At 42.6% G+C, this 19,365-nt stretch overlaps 3 protein-coding genes across 4 annotated transcripts; 2 read left to right on the top strand and 1 right to left on the bottom strand.

Moving 5' to 3' along the window:
- The first annotated feature begins 1,023 nt into the window (after positions 1-1,023).
- Positions 1,024-5,248, top strand: LOC131883853 (uncharacterized protein DDB_G0271670-like). The gene is made up of 3 exons (XM_059231451.1): positions 1,024-2,892; positions 4,487-4,575; positions 4,673-5,248. The coding sequence occupies exons 1-3, from the start codon at positions 1,774-1,776 to the stop codon at positions 4,698-4,700; spliced, it is 1,236 nt and encodes a 411-aa protein (XP_059087434.1). The 5' UTR covers positions 1,024-1,773; the 3' UTR covers positions 4,701-5,248.
- LOC131883854 (uncharacterized) lies at positions 3,730-4,559 on the bottom strand. Its single transcript, XM_059231452.1, has 2 exons — positions 4,188-4,559; positions 3,730-4,092 (listed from the first exon to the last, which is right to left on the bottom strand). Exons 1-2 carry the CDS (start codon positions 4,446-4,448, stop codon positions 3,865-3,867), a joined length of 489 nt encoding a protein of 162 aa, XP_059087435.1. The 5' UTR covers positions 4,449-4,559; the 3' UTR covers positions 3,730-3,864.
- A 10,492-nt stretch (positions 5,249-15,740) lies between the features above and the next one.
- On the top strand, positions 15,741-19,352 carry LOC131883174 (uncharacterized). Of its 2 annotated transcripts, XM_059230560.1 has the most exons (3): positions 15,761-15,899; positions 16,035-17,421; positions 17,558-19,352. In XM_059230560.1, exon 3 carries the CDS (start codon positions 17,558-17,560, stop codon positions 19,196-19,198), a length of 1,641 nt encoding a protein of 546 aa, XP_059086543.1. In that variant the 5' UTR covers positions 15,761-15,899; positions 16,035-17,421; the 3' UTR covers positions 19,199-19,352. The 2 variants fall into 2 exon arrangements, with proteins under 2 accessions (XP_059086542.1, XP_059086543.1); XM_059230559.1 differs by lacking the exon at positions 16,035-17,421 and having other exon boundaries at positions 15,741-15,899.
- The last annotated feature ends 13 nt before the right edge of the window (positions 19,353-19,365 follow it).

Raw genomic sequence — 19,365 nt, 5'->3', positions numbered from 1 at the left:
ACTTGCCAATGCTTATTGCCACAACTTCAACATTTTGTGATTTATCTCGGGATTTCCGACGTAAAACTTTGTCGTTTTTTCCCATTGGGAGGGATCAAATCTATGATTGGGGGGGATAATAAATATATTACATTTCGCTTCAAAGACTGCCTCCGCCACCGATAGATCATCACTAATGAGGTCCAGGACATTTATTGGTGTTATTGTTCTCTTCCCTCCCACCCCCAAATTAGCAAGATGATCTGAATATTTGGCACCCAGAGCCAACCAACCATATCGTGAGAAATGGCTGATCGCACCGTCTTAAATGAATGAAACCAAGGGAGTTGTTTGCTCGAAGACGTGTATATTTTTTCCATCGGCCCTCTGGACTGAGTGGAAGATGTTCTGAGTATCACTCGTGACAGCAGGGCCGCCGACATAGGTGGAGAAACTTCAAGATGGAAAGACATGCGGTCTACCTTGGCGGAAAGGCCCCCTCTCTTTCTCTCTCCATATGCCTTCGTAATCAAGATTGCCAACTCGAGAAACAATGGAGCAAGAAACAAAAGGAAACGTGAGTCGTCGTGCTTGTTGTTGTTGCTGCTGTTGCTGTTGTTATTGTTGTTATTGTAATCGAAAATCTGCCCGAAGTTAGTGATGCGAGCTCTCCTCTTAGTGGTCTTAGGTGCTCTCCATCCTTCCATCCATCTCTGCGTGACTCTCTCCATGTACATATGTATGCACGTATATCTCCATCCAGAGTGTGATGAACGCGGAAGGGAAAACCAATATAGGGTGGATTTCTCTCCTTGAGAAAGGCACCTCTCGTCCCGTCGTGCCTCGTGGCTGCCGTCGAGGACGTGCCCGAGAACAAGTGAAGGAGGGCCTATGGAGGAGTTGCCAAGCCAGGCTGGGAGTGAGTGGGCGATGGTGAGTGTGTGAGTGTGAGTGTGTGTGTGTGTGTGTGTTTGTGGACGGATAAGACAAAAAAATGACACGAGCAGAGGAACTTCTTCCTCGACTTCGTCTTCTGCCTCGGTCTTGGTTTTCAGGTCTCCTGTGGCAGTGTGGAGGTGGCTCCCTTCACGCTTAGGCCGTGGGTTGCGCTTTTCTTTGGGACTCTGAGGGGTCTCTTCGAGTCGCTTCGTTCGGTGGAGTGTCTCCGAGCTAGTGTAGTTCGGAGTATCTCTCTCTCTCTCTCTCTCTCTCATTCCCTCAATCTCCCTCTCGCTTTTGGCCATCATCGGCACTTGTTGCAGGAGTTCGTTGTAGGTACTCGCTGGCTTACTTTCCTTGTGGAGAGCTCGATCGAACCTCCTGTGGAAAAGAATCAGTCAAAAATCTCTTTCGACTTTTCTGGCAACAACTACGCACACTCAGTTGGAGACTGGTCCTCAACAACTCCACATCTATTTTTGCTTTCTCCTCTCCTCCATCTCGGACTTGTCCTTTTTTCCTTACCAACGTCTCGTCTCCAAGTCACCATTTTTTGACATTTCACCCCTCTGCTGCCCTCCATCTCCCCTTGTCCTCTTACCACAACAACTGCCTGACACTCTTTCCCTGAAATTGTGACCCCAGAGCGCGTCTTCGACCACCATCGCCAACCAGTAATAATAGCATCTTCCGATTGTGTTGCCCTCACACATACCATCATTACCATACGACTCCAACATCATCCCGGATATCTATTTCATTTCTTGATCTGACAAACTACTCCTGTTCAGCCTTCTTCTTCTTCTTCTTCTTCTTCTTCTCTTTGCCGCACAGGAAGCCAAATTGCAGTCCAAGATGTCATCTCCTATCATTTCTAAGCATGGCTGCTCGTCTTCTTATACATGTCGTTGGACGACACCTCGTTTGAGGGACTCGAGCACCGCCAAGAAGCACGTCTCCTCGTGCGTGTATTCTTCGACTTCGACTTCGTCTTCTTCAGCACCAACATCGTTCCAGACCCCCGTCAATGCGTCTTCTTCACCATCATCATCGTCATCATCTACATCTTCCCTACATGCCGTGTTGATTACCAGGACTCCTACAATGTCGTCCACGAGGACTCCAACTTCATCAACAGCGAGTGCCACTTCCACTCCAAATGGTAGTGGTGGTTGTTCCTCCTCCTCCTCCTCCTCCTCCTCCTCCTTCTCCTCCGCCTTCTTTTCTGCTCGTCCGTGTTCTACTGGCAACAGCAGATGGACAATCAACAGGAAGAGTTGTTGTACGCAACTTGGATACGCAACGCCATCCTTATCCACGGCTGGATGCCACACCAACCACCAATTCCTCATGCCACTCATGTTGACCCTAACCTACGCCGATCCCCACCTATTCTCCATGTTTATGGCAATGGTAGCGGTAGCAGCTACTGCTACTGCCACTGTTGTTGCTGTCGCCAAATCCGAATCATCGACTCCAACTTCATCATGCCAACAATCCCAAGATACTTCGTCCACGAAGTCCCGAATCTCAGTTGAGGATCGTGTGTCCTTGGAAAAGGTTGCATCATCACCGATTCCCCTCGCCAAGACGACGGCAGCAACGACAATAACAGCAACGAGACCGAAAACAACAACACCTCCGGCAAGAACTTCTTGGGCTCAAAACAACAATAACAACATCATCATCATCAGCAACATCAACAGCCCCATCATGACCCGTTGCAATCAGAACCACACGATCGTCTCGGACCACCATCAACATCGCCATGAACATCCCGCCAACGACCATGCCACTGCTGCCAACATCATCGAAGACCATCCTCATGACATTCTCACTCAAGGAATCCCCGAGTACTTCAGATTTGCGGACCCCACTGGCGTCTATGGCATCCTCGACGAAATGGACATCCTCACTCAACGCATGGAAAACTACCCCATCAACCTGATCCTGGCACCTGGAACATTAGAAAAAGTAAGTCAATTTCGGCCTTTATTTAGCCCAGCGGTCATATATAGTTTGATTATCGGTAGGGCCCCTTGTCCCCTGGTTGGACCTGTAGCAAAAATCCCTCAGGACATAAGAGTGTTGTTGTCTTCTGTGGCGAGTAATTGGGAGGCGGAATGTCCTGATTGACGGGAACAATATTTCCTGATTTTGATCATTAGTGGGGGTATCATTACGCTGCAGATGGCTCTTCCGAGGAGATCCAGCCAATCGAGAAGGAGGAGGAGCAACAGGAATTGTCGTAGTTATACTCGTAGTCCTAGGAGTGACTTTTTTGCTATGAGGAAGTTGAAGATATTCAAGAAGTCAGCCAACTCTGTAAAAAATGAATACGTACGAACAATTAGGATTGGTTCGGTTCCCGTCCTGTGGTTGTTGCCAAGCAAAATAAACCACATCACAATCTCTTCTTTTTGCATCTCTCTCTCTCTCTCTCTCTTTCTTTCTCACCAACTCACAAACACATTTAGAGCCCCTCACGTTAGACCAACAGTCATCATTATGTCTGAACTCATCAGATAGATCGCATGAATCGCCAGAGATCTTTTAGGCCTATAATAGACTCAAATTAACCACCAGTTTGCCAGTCATTCAGTCAGCTGTATGTTGGAAAACCACTTCCACCTTCTCGAGAAGAGTCAATGAACTGAGCCAAGTCCACTTTCGATCTCTCGACCAAAGACGATCACCTTGACGAGGTAAATTATCTTTCTAACCATAGCAGCCTACTACGTACGTAAGCGACGACTCACGTGAAGCATCACAAGACGCAGTACTAGTAGTTAAAAAGCCCACTCAAGCCGATTGGCCGATGGTTCATGCTTTATTTGAGCTTCCTCAGAATACAAGGAAACAATGCAAACAATGCAAAATACGAATTTCCACGACTCGACCTTGTTGGCTGTGGTTTGCGTTTTGTACTTTGCAAAGCATGAATCATCACAACTCATCCTTGGGCTCTTGGGCTTTTGACTGCTGTTCTGACCGCTCGCGATCTCTTTTGCGAGTAGGAAACTCTTGGTCCTCTCGGCAAGCTTGAATGGAAGACTCTCCTCGGCAGAAGGTCTCCAGGAGAATATCCACGTTAGACTCTTTGCCGCCATGAAATTGCTCTTGGAGTAATTGCTCGAGTTCAAAGCGCCACGTCTTCAAGAGAGCGGAGCAGGCCTGCAACATTAATCCAACGGAGGATTGAAAGAACTACTAGCTAGTGTAATGAACTGAAAGTGTGCTTTCCAGCTGAGCTCCAGCCCAAGGCTTACTTTCGTCATTTTGGGGGGTGAGAGAATATATCTTCGTAGGTGATCGGTGGAACAAACGGAATCGAGTGCGGTCTTGATCCGCTGCTTGAGTTTCGAGCCTTTGGATTGGACCATCATTGCCGTGACTTCTGTGATGGTCGCATAGCAAGCGTCACAAAAGAGGAACGGATCCTTGAGCTCCGAAGGGACGGGTTTTTCACCCAGAGTCCAAGCTTGACTTAGCACTAATAGGAATACACACAAAATCGCCCAACGAGCCATTATTGCTACGTAACAGATGTTTGTCTCTTGACTTGCAGATTCTCTCCAGGAATATCTATCCAACCCAATGCAATGATCAAGCCAACTCTGAGCCCGACAATCACCGTGTTCTGGAGCTTATCACCAGGTGAGATTTGGTTTCGACAAAACGCCTCTATTTGCCTTTGGTCAGTGTTTAGGATAACGGACACGATTATAATTGCTCTTTGTGTGGCCTTTCGCAGATCTCCAAGTCCTATTCTGGCCTTTTGAAAGGCTACTAGGATGACGAAGAAGACATTTTTCTCCCTCTCAATCAAGCTGGACGTGACGATCATCATCTCCTAGCCAAGAAACGTACAAAACCTGGATGATGAATGCCTCTCTTCTTTCTGATGACCTAACTAACCCTATCTCTTCAGACCTGATCTGTGATTAAGCATCCAACGCCCCGCCGCCGTTACTGTGTCGTTATCATCTTTATTATCATTGCTCTTTAGCTGCCAATTGTAATCCCAATAATGCTGCCAATTTGTTGGAATCGTCAAGCGAGAGAACCAAACAAGAAAACGAAGGAAACGCCCCTTCTTCTTGCTCATCTTCTGCTCAACTTGGAGAACAGATGCTCGAAATCAGAGCGAATGAAATCTGCTACCAACTTAAAAGAAGGAAACGGAGAAGGAGACGAACTACTTGACGCTTGACGTTGCCTCAAATACCCAAATGTTACAGGTTGATGATTGTGTTCATATTTGTTAATTTTGATCACCTAGGTAGTTTTCCATTCTACAAAGTTAGATGAAATATATTTAATAGCCAAATCCGTGTCGTATTTGAGAATAGACCGATTTTAGAGATTGATTCACAAGGGTCTCAAACAACCGATTGCGGAAGTGTAAGTCCACAATAAATTTGTCATACTTGTGGCCCTTTTGATGTAGTGACATTACTTTGGATGCTTCCTACCTTTTTGTCGCGTTCATTTTAAGAACAAATTGCAATACTGTTGTTCTTCTAATTAGAGATGCCTGACATTCAGCAACGCCGTTATAACCTAAAGGCTACGTCGTTGTGGAAAAAGGAACGGATTCTTTCCTCCTGAAAACGTTCACACAATGCAGAATGCACATTCCAAAATTGAGTCTTTCTCTGGACCTTTGAGTGAAACCAGACGAGATGACGGGATAAGTTGGGAGCAATGGTAATGAATAGAGGGCGGACTCGAAAGTGGGCTGAACTAAAATTGAAATGTAACGTGTTCAAAATAACAAAAAGACGAAGAACTAGGCAAAAAGCTTATTGAAAAAACGTGAATTTTCGCCTTTTTGGGATGCAACAAGTCTTCTCTGATAGATATGTAAGTGGAATAGTGGCTATCCCGGTCAAAATTGGGGGGGGGGAGGGAACAACATTTAAACCAAATGTCTTGAAAATGAGTTTTTATCATTAAAACAGAAAATCGATGATTTGGGAAACGAGTGTTTCATGCGAGGTGTCAAAAATGGGACCCCTAAGATCAATCACTAACAAAGAAATTGCAAAGAAAAAAATGTATTATCAGATGAAATAACAATGAGTCCATAGATATTCTTAACATTTCGTGGGAAAGGGTAGCTCAGTATTTTCTAAAAACCCGCAAAGGTGTTTCTTGCTTTTTTTACTTTTAAGGCGCATTGTGTGAATTTTTTTACCCATTTACTAACTCAAACATTATTTGGAGTTTTTACATTATCAAACCCATTCCAAAACAATCTTCAAAAGTCTTTGGATGTCCAAATAGATTTTTTAACTCCTCAAATACTTTTGCTGTTAACAATCATAGAGGCTTTATTGAAGGGATTTTCTGTAGGTCCTTGGAAGTGTCTTGAGTAGGTATTGCATGGGCTTTAACTTTGAAAGCCTAGATTGCTTGGTTGGAGCACCACTGGTCCACTACTTATGAGCAAGATAGACCAGTCAAGTGTAGGCAAAAGCGATGGTCATACTGACTTTCGCGATTTATTAGATCCATCCCCAATAGTCAATGCTGGGCATTGTCTCACCCAGAATAATATCCCAAACTTTGCGATATTGGCCTTCACAAGTTCAATGAGAAGAGTTGGTCCATACAGGGGCGTAGCCATTTCCACCAATGCATATGCATGAGCTCGTTGAGGTAAAAGGTATGCCTCAATTTTGGATGCACAAAGGCGCATCTCAGGGGCACGAGGAGATTCAACGGACTTATCTCATCCCTCCTCCCTTCTCTTTGTTCCTCTCCCTCTTCTTGGCCTTCATCCCCCACTCATTTAGCCCCTCCACTGCCCAAACTTTGCAACCCCACCCCATCCTCTGGACACCATGAGACCAACATATTCTTTAGATCGTATGCTAAGGTGACGGCCAGAGTTCCTCTCCCACCTCTTTTACTTTCTCCTCACAAGTTTTCCCACCCTCCAACGAAGATGAATGTTTTCCAAAAGCAAGACCTTTTAAATTTAGAAGGCCTAGTCATAGATTTGATAGCTCTAGTCCATCAAGGGACAATCAGGCCGTAAAAGGACTTTATCTGAATGTGCATTGTCTTATTTCCAAAAAAGGTCAAGGTTCTTGAGGAGTTAGCTATTGATAGGGAGATCTCGTTCATATCCATGACAGAAACTTGTCTTCACCCAAGGGTATGTATATATGCCTATATGCTAAAAAATGATTTGCATTGAGAATCACATGAGAATATTTGGGATTGTCTTTCAAAGCAACGTCCTTCCTATTGCATTTAATCTAAGCTGTTGATATGCCTAAGTAAATGGTCCTTACCCCTTAAACCAGGGCTTTAACCGTTACCGAAAAAAATAACGCGATACCGTTACTCTTTAGAAAATGTAACGCATTACCGTTATTCTTTAGAAAATGTAAAGTGTTACCGTTACTCTTTAGAAAATGTAACTCGTTACCGTTACCAATACCAATATTTCTTCTCAAAAGACGATGGCCCAAAACTGCATAAACACGTTTTAAGCACTTTTTACCGTTTTGTAGATATAACGTGAAGGAAATGACGAATATACGAGGGTAGTGCTGGGGCAAGTCCGGCAAAAGTCAGACTCGTACGAGACCTTTGATTTTTTGACTTTTCGGGTCTGGCAGAGTCTTTTACTAGAGTCATGTGTAGCAAAAAGACTTGACTTGCGAGATTCTAAGAAAATTTAATTTTTTTTGACAAGTCCGCACTCGTGTCCTTTCTTAAAAGGCTCGTTATCAAATCTAGTCATCAAATGTAATAACCCGTCTTCCCCCCTTGGGAAGGGAGATGCTATGTTCTCGTCTCATCTAGTCAATCTGCTCTCCCCCTTCCATCCATACTCTCAATGATCCATCCATTTCTGTGTATAAACACCTGTCCCTTAATGCAATAAATATCTAGTCATAAACCGGCTCACGATCATCGAACAGTAACCTTTAAAATAGAATTTTAATTTGTTAGGAAACCTTGATGAGCATTGTCAACCAAAAGGTTTGAAATTGCACTTATTTGGTCACATGTAGAGACTCCAGAAAAATAAATAAAAAAGCCGAAATGTTGAAATAATATTAAGTAAAAAAAGGGGACGAAATATTTGAAGAACCATTTAAAAATAGCGAAAAATAAGTTAAAAGGGTTTTCATGGTAAATGAGGCTCATTTGATTTTTTATCTTTTGAGACGGAACTTTTAAAAATATCGTTGAGGAAACCTTCAAACATTTTTTCCACGTTTTGAAAAAAAGAAGCAACGTTACCAGAAGGGCTAAGAAACCTGTACGGTTACCGATACCATTAGTTTTGCAGAAATGTAACGTGTTACCGGCATTGTTACTGAAAAAGTAATACATCACAAGTAACGTCGTTACTCGAGCCCTGGTGTTGGTGGTATGAAATGAGCCCTTTTCTATTCTTAATTTCTAGATAAATAGAAACAGAACACTAATTTGGTCATGGGTTCCTGATTTCGAAAAGCACTCTCATATATTACATCATTTTTTGCTGAGAGACAGTTTGGGCCTTTCTTGTAACCACAATTATTGGTCCTGTGGTAATGTGTTTTAGCTCCAAAATGCCCAGGTTATATCTAAATTCAAATTCCCAAACATTAAAATAGATTTGCAATATCACTTGAGTAAAAGACTACCTTAACCAAAAGTAACTCAAATTGTCATAACTACTCTTTAAAGCATAAAGCATATGCCACAGCTGTCCGTCTGAAAAAATTAAACCCAAACAATATTATGCAGCTGTGATTATCAAAAGGGTTATGGACAGGGCTTGATAGTTGTCGTTATACATAGCGGCGTTACCTCTTGAGTAACACTATTAGTAACGCATTACTTTTCTTTTTCAAACGAGGGAAAGAAAAAATGTATTGGGATTTTCTCCCCGATTTTTTAGTAGTTCCGTCTCAAATCTCTCTTCTTTCTTGGGCTCCATCATTGTTCAATTTGCTGCCCTCCAATATTCGTAGGGTGTATGTAGGTGTTGATCCAGTAGCAGAATATCAGTCAGACTTGGGCAAGTTTTTGACAAAAAAATCTGATCAACTTTATATTCAACGGTAAGCCAGATCCGCCAACTCCAATTCGTTGGTCGATAAAAAATATATGAAATAAAAGTTAAGTAGAATTGATAATTTTTTTCGTCTTTAACTGCTGGAATTCCAATCCCAGAAGCGGTAAGTAAGTCCTCAAACAAAAAGAAATTCCGTGATTTATTTGATTCTGATTGGATCAAATAAAACACCACGGGAGACGGTGACTAAGGTTGTCAATTTACATTTTTTGTGAAGTATAACATTACTAGTTGCATGAGGGAAATCTGTAGGTCAGCGTCAAAATGTAACCCTGATTTTCCTCGCGTAAAACCACTGGAATACTTGCTTAATGCTACCATTTCTCAAACCATGAAAAATACTTGTCAAATTGTTAAGTATATATGAAACAAAGATTAAAATTCTGCAACCCTTTATCCTTGCACCCTCGTATATTCGTCATTTGTTTCATGTCTTATTTCCTAAGCGTAAAAAAATCGGAAAAAACGGTTTTTACAGTTTTAGGCCACTTTTTCTGCAAAATTAACCTTATCAGTAACGTTAGCGCTCTACTTTTTTTGGTAGGGGTTCAAGCTCTGCTTATGGATACAAGAGACATATTTCCTTGCTGTAAAGGTGAAGCCAGCTCTTCATGACCTACCACAACCAAAGTCCATGTTGCTCATAAAAACTTATGTCAAATCAGACCCTCTCCAACGGTCTGCTAAATAAAAATACCACAACTCAGGGCAATGACCTTCCTTATGGCAACCTAAAACCACCTCCGGCTCGGTAGAAAGCGAGTGTGAGATTATTGTGCTACTAGTATCTGTAGCACCAGATACACAAATATACTGTTGCGGTAAGGGGCATGAAGTAACAACCTTAGTCCACTCAGTGTGAGGAGTGTGCCTTCTCAAGTTGACGACACACCTGGATGAGAAATGCTTCCCCATCATGCCGAGATTGCAAAATCTGATCGAAGTTGGGCACATTGGGAGCTAGTAAAGTACGTACGTGGCGTACCTAGGCCCCAGCCAAGTCTGCTTTGGTTCCCTCTCTCCTTGTACAGCTGCAGGGTGTACAGGGAAGACGAATCGAATCGCCAGTCTGACTCTGACCGTAGATGAACACAGAGAAATCCAATAACTAATGCCACCTGTGACGGTGCAAGTTCATTGCTTAACAATGAGTAGATTTAGTTGAGCACCAAATTTGACAGAGTGTATTATTGCTTCTCAAAGTGATGTGTTGCTCACAGAGTACATTTATAAAAAACAGAGCTACTATGTGGAGATGGAAATAGATTGTTAGTGTCCCAATATCTGTCATTTCTCAATGAACTCTTTCACAACACACCTTAGAAGGGAACGAATTGCTAGAAATAATTAATAGACCTGAGGTCACTTTTTTAAACGCTTGTACCTTGGAGTTAAGGCTTGGACGTTACCTAGAATGTCCATCCACTCACCACTTTGAGCAGTGTATTTTCAAACCGGTTAGCGTCCAAGCCAATAACTCCAAGGTAGGCGCTTTAAAAAAGTGGCCTCTGGTAATTTGCTAAAATCGAACCCGCTTGTAGATCCCTCTTTGCTCTGATCGACTAAAAACTTGCAAAATTTGGTAGGGAGAAAAATTGTCATCATGAAGACGAACTGACATATTATCAGAATTCCAATATCACTTAAGGAAGAAAGGCCGGGAGAGCATGACAAAGGTGAATCAAGAAGTTATTTTGGATAGAGCTTTTTTGGAATAAAATTTCTCTTCTTTGCAACGCTTCTTCCTATTTTTACTTACAGTTTTCATACATTCAGTTAAGAAGATGTATTACTTACTCATGTATGCCTTCTCGATTTTAATTTTTTTTTGAAATTTGGAATCCCGTTTGGAATATCATGGGCTGAATTGCGAAAGTAGTTTTCAATCAATACATGTGCTCCAAGGCCCACAATTTATTCAAAAACTTCCCAATTACTTGTTTGGCAAATTTGCGTGTTTCAATTACAAATCGACGGAGTTTAGCATGGGCGGGCGGGCAAGTAATTGTTTTATTCTTAATTGAAATGTGTGCCTAGGTCCCCATGTTTTTATGCACAACAATAACGTTTGTAATTCAGGCCATAGTAGTGCAAAAGACGAAAAAATACGTTTTAAACCAAACCGATCCTAGCAACCAAAGGTAAGCCAAACGGCCATTGCGCTCTTTTTGCCGCTGTCGGAAAAAACCGGAGACAATCAAATATTTTCAATCATCTCTTATTTCGTTGGAAATGGTGATTCCGAAACTCTTGGTGTGTTATCAAAGGGGCTGTTCAAAAAATGTAAATGCATTTTTTTGCACTTTTTCAGCTTTTTGCGTTATTTTGTGTAATTTGCATCTTTTAACCCTTTTGAGTAGTTGTAATTAATAAGAATTAGCCCTATGTAGTTGAGCTTTTTTAATTGCAATTCAAATCATATTTTCATACACATAACATGTTTTCATGCATAGGCTTTAAATCATTCTTAAATACACATTGTCTTTAGCACACAAAATGACTGATTGCTCGGTTTTTTGTATGCTCTGGACAAATTTATCTCTTCAAATTCCACCATCTTTGACAAACCCCTCATGATATATTGAGAGATGTTCAGCTAAGCGTTTACTTAAAATGATAAATGGAAACAATTTTCGTTGCCTTCCCAAAAACAAAGGTAACAAGACAACAGGTCATGAAATGTCTATTTTCATACCATTCCTGAAAAAAATACCAAGATACCAAGATGGTTGAAACACCAATAGCGGCATCCATCCGGACAATGAAAGTAAACCCTACTAAAATCACAAAACAATTCCATCTGTTCTAACGCAGGGCAATTGAACGTAAAAAAATGGGAAATCAGCAAAAAGAAAAATGCAAAAAGAGGTACAAAAGTCAAAAGAATAAAGCGCTTTTTTTGTTCAGAGTGGCTAAATCTTGTTGGAATTTGTAAGAGAGCAGAAATAGTTTTGCAGTCGTTTTATATTTAGTTACAAAGGACCAAAAGAAAATGGACATTTTGTCTTATCCACACTGAAATTGACTCTTTCTGTCAGGAACACTTCTTGCCTTTTTAATCAAGTAATCGAAACTCTGCCCAAGGATGATTCAGAATGATATTTATCCTGAAAACAAATATTTTTAACCCAAATTACCTGAAGCTTTATTTTATGGCGCATGGGTGCCAGCAACCATTACTTCAAGGATTGCAAGTGATTCTAATCTTTCCTGAATAATCTTGAAATGACAAAACATATAAGTAATCCATAGGCTTTTCACAAAAGAGGACATTTTAAAAGTGAAAATGCAAAAACGTCCAAAAAAAGTTCACAATGCAAATGACCAAACAGGAAAAAAAAAATTAGCCTGCTTTCCGGCCTAAGCTATCAAAACCATCATTTATTCTAATTTCTGACCATACCCTGTAGGATTGACAACAGGTTCACCCGTTTCAGTGTTAACAGAGCAACTCATATTGAATTATAAATACCACTAAGACTCGGATTTGACTAGCCAGGGATCAAACCAAGGTAGCATAATGGAAAGCGGACGCTCTACTTCCATGCCATGGCTGCTAGGCTTGTTACTTCAGAGGGTGATCTCTTGCATTTGCTTGGTGAGTTGCATATCAGTTATCTTCAACTGATTTCTTTGCAAAAAGGTCTGATATCTGGTCATGAAGGAGTGAAGTATTGGCCGTTTCCAGAAAAAATCGCTGCAAAAGCCAGAATTGCTTTGTTGATAATTACTACGTTTACACTAAGAGGGGGGAAAATGGAAGAGTGCCTGTATGTAGTCTGCTGTAGATGCTTGATATGATGAACACCACTGGAGTTCAGTGCACCCTGCATGATGGAATGATTGGAGTCTTCTTGTGTGGCTCGTGCTCCAAGATACCTATCGACCTCTCTATCATATTCGTACAATTCAACAAACACGACAAACTGAGCGAGCGTTTTCATCCACTTTCGGAATCCTCTAAAACACCTATCAAGTACAAAATGCAATGAAACCACAACAATGTGATGTGAGTTGTTTGCACTCAAATTTCAAATGACCAACAACATTTTATGCAATGCCAGGTGCTAAAGAGGTGCATCATTGAACATTTTCTCGTTTTGATTTTAATTTCCGGTGATGTTATCACATTCATTGCTTGGGCTGAAAAGTTCTGTTTTGAAACCTCTTTAAAGTACCTTTCTCTGAAATAGAAACTAGAGCTGTGACGGGGATTTGACTTTTAGTATCGTACTTGATTTGCGATTTCTCCCAAATAAAGGAAAAGTTCAACGGAATGAAATCAAGAACATATCTAATACATTCCAGTCTTGGTCAATAAAATAGATAATATGTTCTATTATTTTGTCATACTATAACGATTCCTTTCAAGGTCGATGAATCCTGATTCTCAGGTACGAAGGGGCAAATTTATTTTTTTTTGAAACGAATTCACCTTTAAACTCAGTTATAAAAATTATCGCGACAACATTTTTTCCCCTGGGTTTATCAGTTGCTTTTTTATGGGACTATCTTATTTCAAGAAGCAACGTGAGATAGGTTCACAACAAACGTTCAAGACGACAATGTTGAAATAATCTGCCCTCTCCCTCAGTCGAGTTACAATCATTCGCTATAGAGGATTTGACTCGATGACTTCTGGGTTATTACTTAATATTTCCTTTACCTCAATGATTTTAAACTACCAAGCATCAAAACAGTCGTAAAGTGGGTTCAAGACATATAATTCGATGGCTAATTTGGCTGTGGGACGGAATTTATGTGTCCCTATCTTTTCATCAATAGAGCTTATTTGGGATAGATTTTTGATGAAATGAAATGAGCCCTTAATGAGAAAATTATAAGTTCTAGTTTGTAGAATCAACCGTGGGTTTTGAGCTACACAAAAACCGAAACAAAAATAACGAGCAAGTTGCCACGTTCTCCCTTTTCTTTGAACTTAGTCATCTTTCACAACCGTTAAATCGGCGATTTCCCCTCATTTCGTCATCATTGCAGGGTGACCATTTGTCAAGGATCAATCGTCATTGCTCACACTAAATGATACAGCTTTAAAAGATTTTAGAATTGAACTAAGTAAGTTCTGGATCCAAAAGCTATCGTGGGAAACCCCAAGATTTTAAATCGAACCATATTTCTTGTTCCATGTTTCTTCTACTTTGTCATCATTTCAGTGTTGCTAGTTTTTGTATTCGTTTCAGCCAAGCCGGGGATTGGCTGACAAGTGAGATCGGAAGAATGGCTTTAAAAGATGATTAGTCTTGACACAGTGGAAATATTCCCAAGGCTTTATTTTTCTGCAACACTATTACATCACTTCTTGCTTAATGTATATCTATGCCGGAGAGTCAAATTATGAAATATTGCGATCAATCAGCATATGAACTATTTCTTTGACGAAATGGAATGTATATTTGTTTTACTCCTTAACCGTCACCAGACACAAGTGAAAATTATTCTATATGCTCATATTGTGGCATACCTTAAGTTTTAGCTTTAATGTCAGTTTACCCTTCATTGGTGATGTGTTTCGAACCAGAATGTCAGCATTTATGCTTCAAGGACCTTGGTTAGGGCTCCCATCACAAGCAAACGAGGGTACACAAGCAAAATCAAAACCGCTTAAATCAGTGGCAAAACGTGACCCTGCCTTTCTAGGTCTTGGAAGCAAAGCCGCTTTAAAACTCGTTCTTGATCTTGGGTCTTCATTTCTGTACCCTTTTTCTTTTAAATTGGAAGCATTACAGCCAACCTGCAGTGGGTATAGACTGAATTTGTCATTTAATTCAATTTGCTGGCTTGTTGAAGCAATCGGTATTCTGATATTAAACCAATATATTAGTACAGTGACAGAGTTGCAAAAAATGGCACACGTTTGAGTTATGTAGTACAACTCACTCAATAGTTGAAAATTCGATTGGATTCAGGGTCGAGTGCAAAGGCAAGTTGGCTATAATGTTTGTCTAATTTTTCCCTCCTAAAATTGCTCCAGATCAGTGCTGCCCCACTCCATTTTTCTTGAATTTCCTTTACTTAACATGGCCTATTGCATGAGATGAAATGAGTTTTCAAAACTCAGGTTGTTGGAAAACTTGAAAAGCAAAGACTCCAATGCATCCTAATGCACAAGTCAGATTGGAGCCAAGACTCCAACCAAGTTGGACAAATGGAAAAGAGGGCCGCATTTTGACGCTAGTTATAAGGCTTCTTGTGTCTCACTAGCCATGTGGCATCCAATTAAAAGATGTAGATCGGTATTCTCAATCACAGTATTTCCTGATTGTTTGTTTGATCTCATCACTAGTTCTGATATACGGCAATATTCTATGCTACAAGATCTGGCTCTCAAGCCCTATGAGCTTGTAATGAGCTCAAGTAATATTGCATTTTGCTATATCCAGTTTCGGTTTTATGTGACAATTTCTGCAACAATAAGAAGATTCAGCTGATATAATCTTAGGGAAGTTTCTATATGAGGTCAAACTAAGAAATTTAATAGACGTATTGAAATGATTTTTTCTTAAATCTTCCACTGATTTTGAATATACTTTTACAAAATAATTTTACCAACCTCAGAAGTTTGACAGATTTCAGGCGTTTTGTTTCAATTATATTTAATTTTGGAAATTCGTGCCATTTTTTCATCACAAGCACCAACTAATACCAACATATTTACGGCAACACTGAGCGTGGGCTTTCCCTTCCCAATTCGTCTGACATCTCCGATTAGTCACCCTGTCTGACTCCACGCCATCTTGAATCATCCACTGTTCTGAACGGACGTGTGTGAATTCTCGTGAGATCAAATCGCCGCCAATCTTGTCCATCCTTGGTCGCATCGCTTTGGAATCAACCCCCGAAACATCCGGAACATCTCCAACATCTATTGAGAGTGAGTTACGCCTTTCCTTGGCCCTCGATCCCACGAGGAAAGTCTCTTAAACAAGCGTGGATCCATCCTCCATCTTCCATCCTCCATCAACATGCCCATCATGAACTTCCTGTTAGTTGTGTGTTCGCCTTCCAGGCTACTGGCTACCTTCTCACTCGCCCCCAGCCCAGCCAGGATGGGCTCACATGGCTCTCCGTTTGACCGTGATTGGGTGTGAGTGAGGGTGGCCGCTTCGCCTGGAACTCTCTGACGCCTACCACGTGGTGGTCGATCGATTTCGATCTGCACCCGGCCTTGTGCCCGTTGCTCACCGGTCCACGTGGGGCACCGAGCGATCGAATGACTGACTGGCCGTGGGGGATCACGGTGATTCGGTTTGGCTCGTCTGATCGGGAACAGATAAAGAGATTATATCGATGATTGCGGCTTTTGTCAATTTGGACTGTTACTGTATGGAATCAATTTCTTAAGCCTGTTACCGCGACTATTGTAAGGCTTGAGCTTCGGGGTGCTTTGTTGGTAACAGCCTACAGACAGTCCTGCTTCCAAATTGACCACAACTACTTATCATGCAAATGGGGAATGGTTCCTGTTTTTTTTAGCCGAAAGCAAACTCGATAACTTTTACCATCGGTCTCTTTCTATCGATTGATTAGTCGTCACTGGCACTTGTCTCCAGGATTCGTTTTGGCGGCATTACTAGCTCATCACCTCGAAGCAAAGGCTCACGTTTCTCTGAAGCGATTCCGATTGCCTTTGTTTGATCGTTCTGACGTCGTCTTGACACAATAAAAGCTCCTGAGCACCGAAACCTTGACGGTGATCGTCCTTCTTGTGAAGCAGCCGGGCCTCAAACCTTTGGCTAGCCAAGCGGGATCAAGAGACTGACGCGTTATGGACGGAGGATGAGCTAGTATACACTCAGAGCGGGTCAGTACCGGAAATGATGACGGGTAACCAACGAAGACAGGTCAGAGTGTCAGGCGCCATCAATGTCCCAGGTTTTCTTGGGGTCGGATGGAGTCAGAGTCCGGATCCGACGCAAGAATCACTGAACGTTGATACACACACATATATATCCTCACGTTGGGAAACACATTTCTAATATCTATCTTGAGAATAGGGAAAACATGGGAACTGGGTAAAAACCGAACAACTTTAGTGTGGGTGGGTGGCGAATTTGCTATACTGTTATTGAAACCTGACAGCCTTGCCTCGTTCAAAGTCGAATTCAACCAGGGATCTGCGCAATGCCTAGCCCAGGGTTATCTTGGACAGATTCTACTCTCTATTCTCATGGGTAGATCTTGGGGAAGTTTTCTAATCTCAAATGGTGGTCTTGGTTGATGCATTGCCTTGGCAGGAGGGATTCCACGCGTTAATTTATTTTGTCACAGGTTTTCAGGGGACAGATTTTTGGTATCGTCCTCCTGGATTCTGATGTTCGTTGCTCACTCACGGTACAGTATTTAAGTTCCTTGGCCGTCCTCCGCTCTCACTCGCTTAGTGGAGGAAACTCAAGGTAAGGTTTGGAAGCCATTCCATTCGTCCTTGTTCTTGCGGCCCAGGAGTTAAATGCTGTAGTGATTGACTCTTTTTTTTGATAAAAAAAACTGCTCGTACCTTGCATGATGTACTAATTTATTCTTCAAATTCAGATGAATCGTTACGGTGGAGGAAGTAGTTATGGTGGAAGTCGTGGTAGCAGCTATGGTGGTGGCGGCGGCGGAGGAGGAAGCCGCTTTGGTAGCGACCGTGGAGGCAGCAGTCGTTTCGGTGGAGGTGATCGTTATGGAGGTGGAGGTGACCGATACGGAGGCCGTGGAGGTGGTGGCATGAAGGGCAAGCAACCCGGTGAAGGTCTCCGCAAGGTCCGATGGGACGAATACAGTCTGGTGCCCTTCGAGAAGCACTTCTACAATCCCCATCCTAACTTAGTCAATGCTGATCCGGCCGCCGTGAACGCTTATCGCAAGGAAAGAGAGATCTCGATCATCAAAGGATCTAACATTCCCAATCCCATCATGAACTTTCACGAGGGTGGCTTCCCGGACTACGTGATGAAGGAGGTTGAGAGACAAGGCTTCACAACCCCAACTGCCATTCAATCTCAAGGCTGGCCCATCGCTATTTCTGGGCTCAACATGGTGGGCATCGCCATGACAGGTTCGGGCAAAACCTTAGGTTACCTTCTCCCCGGTATTATTCATGTCAACAATCAACCCTACTTGGAACGTGGGGATGGACCCATTGTTCTGGTCTTGGCACCCACTCGCGAGTTGGCCCAACAGATTCAAGAAGTGGCCACCGAGTTCGGCCGCTCATCCAAGATCCGAAACACGTGCGTGTTCGGGGGAGCACCCAAGGGACCCCAGCTCCGTGATTTGGAGAACGGATGTGAAATCGTCATTGCCACCCCTGGTCGATTGATCGATTTCCTCGAGATGGGGAAGACCAACTTGAGACGCACCACTTACTTGGTCTTGGACGAAGCCGACCGCATGTTGGACATGGGCTTCGAGCCCCAAATCCGCAAGATCATCGAGCAGATCCGCCCGGACCGTCAAGTACTTATGTGGAGTGCCACCTGGCCTAAAGAAGTCCAACGCTTGGCGGAAGATTTCCTCCAGGATTACGTTCAAATCAACATCGGAGCTCTCACCCTCCACGCCAATCACAACATTCTTCAGATCGTGGACGTGTGTGACGAGTTCCAGAAAGAGCAGAAACTGGCTCGACTTTTAGAAGAAATTGGATGCGAACCTCATAACAAGATATTGATCTTCGTGGAAACCAAGAGGAAGGCCGATGAGCTGACCCGACTCATGCGGAAGGACGGCTACCCAGCCATGTGCATTCACGGCGACAAACAACAGAAGGAGCGCGATTGGGTCTTGGGCGAGTTCAAGCACGGTGCCACTACCATTCTCGTGGCCACGGATGTGGCTGCTCGTGGATTGGACGTGGATGATGTCAAGTTTGTTATCAATTATGACTACCCGAATAACTCTGAGGACTACATTCATCGAATTGGCCGAACCGGTCGCAAGGACCGCACAGGAACCGCCTACACCCTATTCACCCCAGGAAACTCTGCCAAAGCCAACGATCTCGTGTCAGTGTTACAAGAGGCTAAACAAGTAGTCAATCCCAAGCTACAGGAGCTTGCCCACAGCAGCTACGGACGCCGATCGGGTGGAAGTAGTCGCTATGGCGGTGGTGGGCGTGGTTATGGGGGTGGATACGGCGGGGGTCGTGGTGGGGGTGGTCGAGGAGGCGGTGGAGGACGTCGTTGGTAATTTCTAGGAGCTTCATCCGTCCTAGAAGCATTTATCGTTGTTTGTCATGTCCACTCAACCCTATATTCCAATTTTGTCTCTCACTCGTATGTACTACCAAGAACAATTTCAAGAAATAAGTAAACCTGAGAACCCCAAAGATCCACACATTCAATTTGTTGTTGTTT

The sequence above is a fragment of the Tigriopus californicus genome, chromosome 7, assembly GCF_007210705.1.
Source record: "Tigriopus californicus strain San Diego chromosome 7, Tcal_SD_v2.1, whole genome shotgun sequence".
NCBI lineage: Eukaryota > Metazoa > Arthropoda > Copepoda > Harpacticoida > Harpacticidae > Tigriopus > Tigriopus californicus.
The sequence above is the reverse complement of the archived record's forward strand: the minus strand, read 5'-3'. Positions and strand labels throughout refer to the sequence as shown.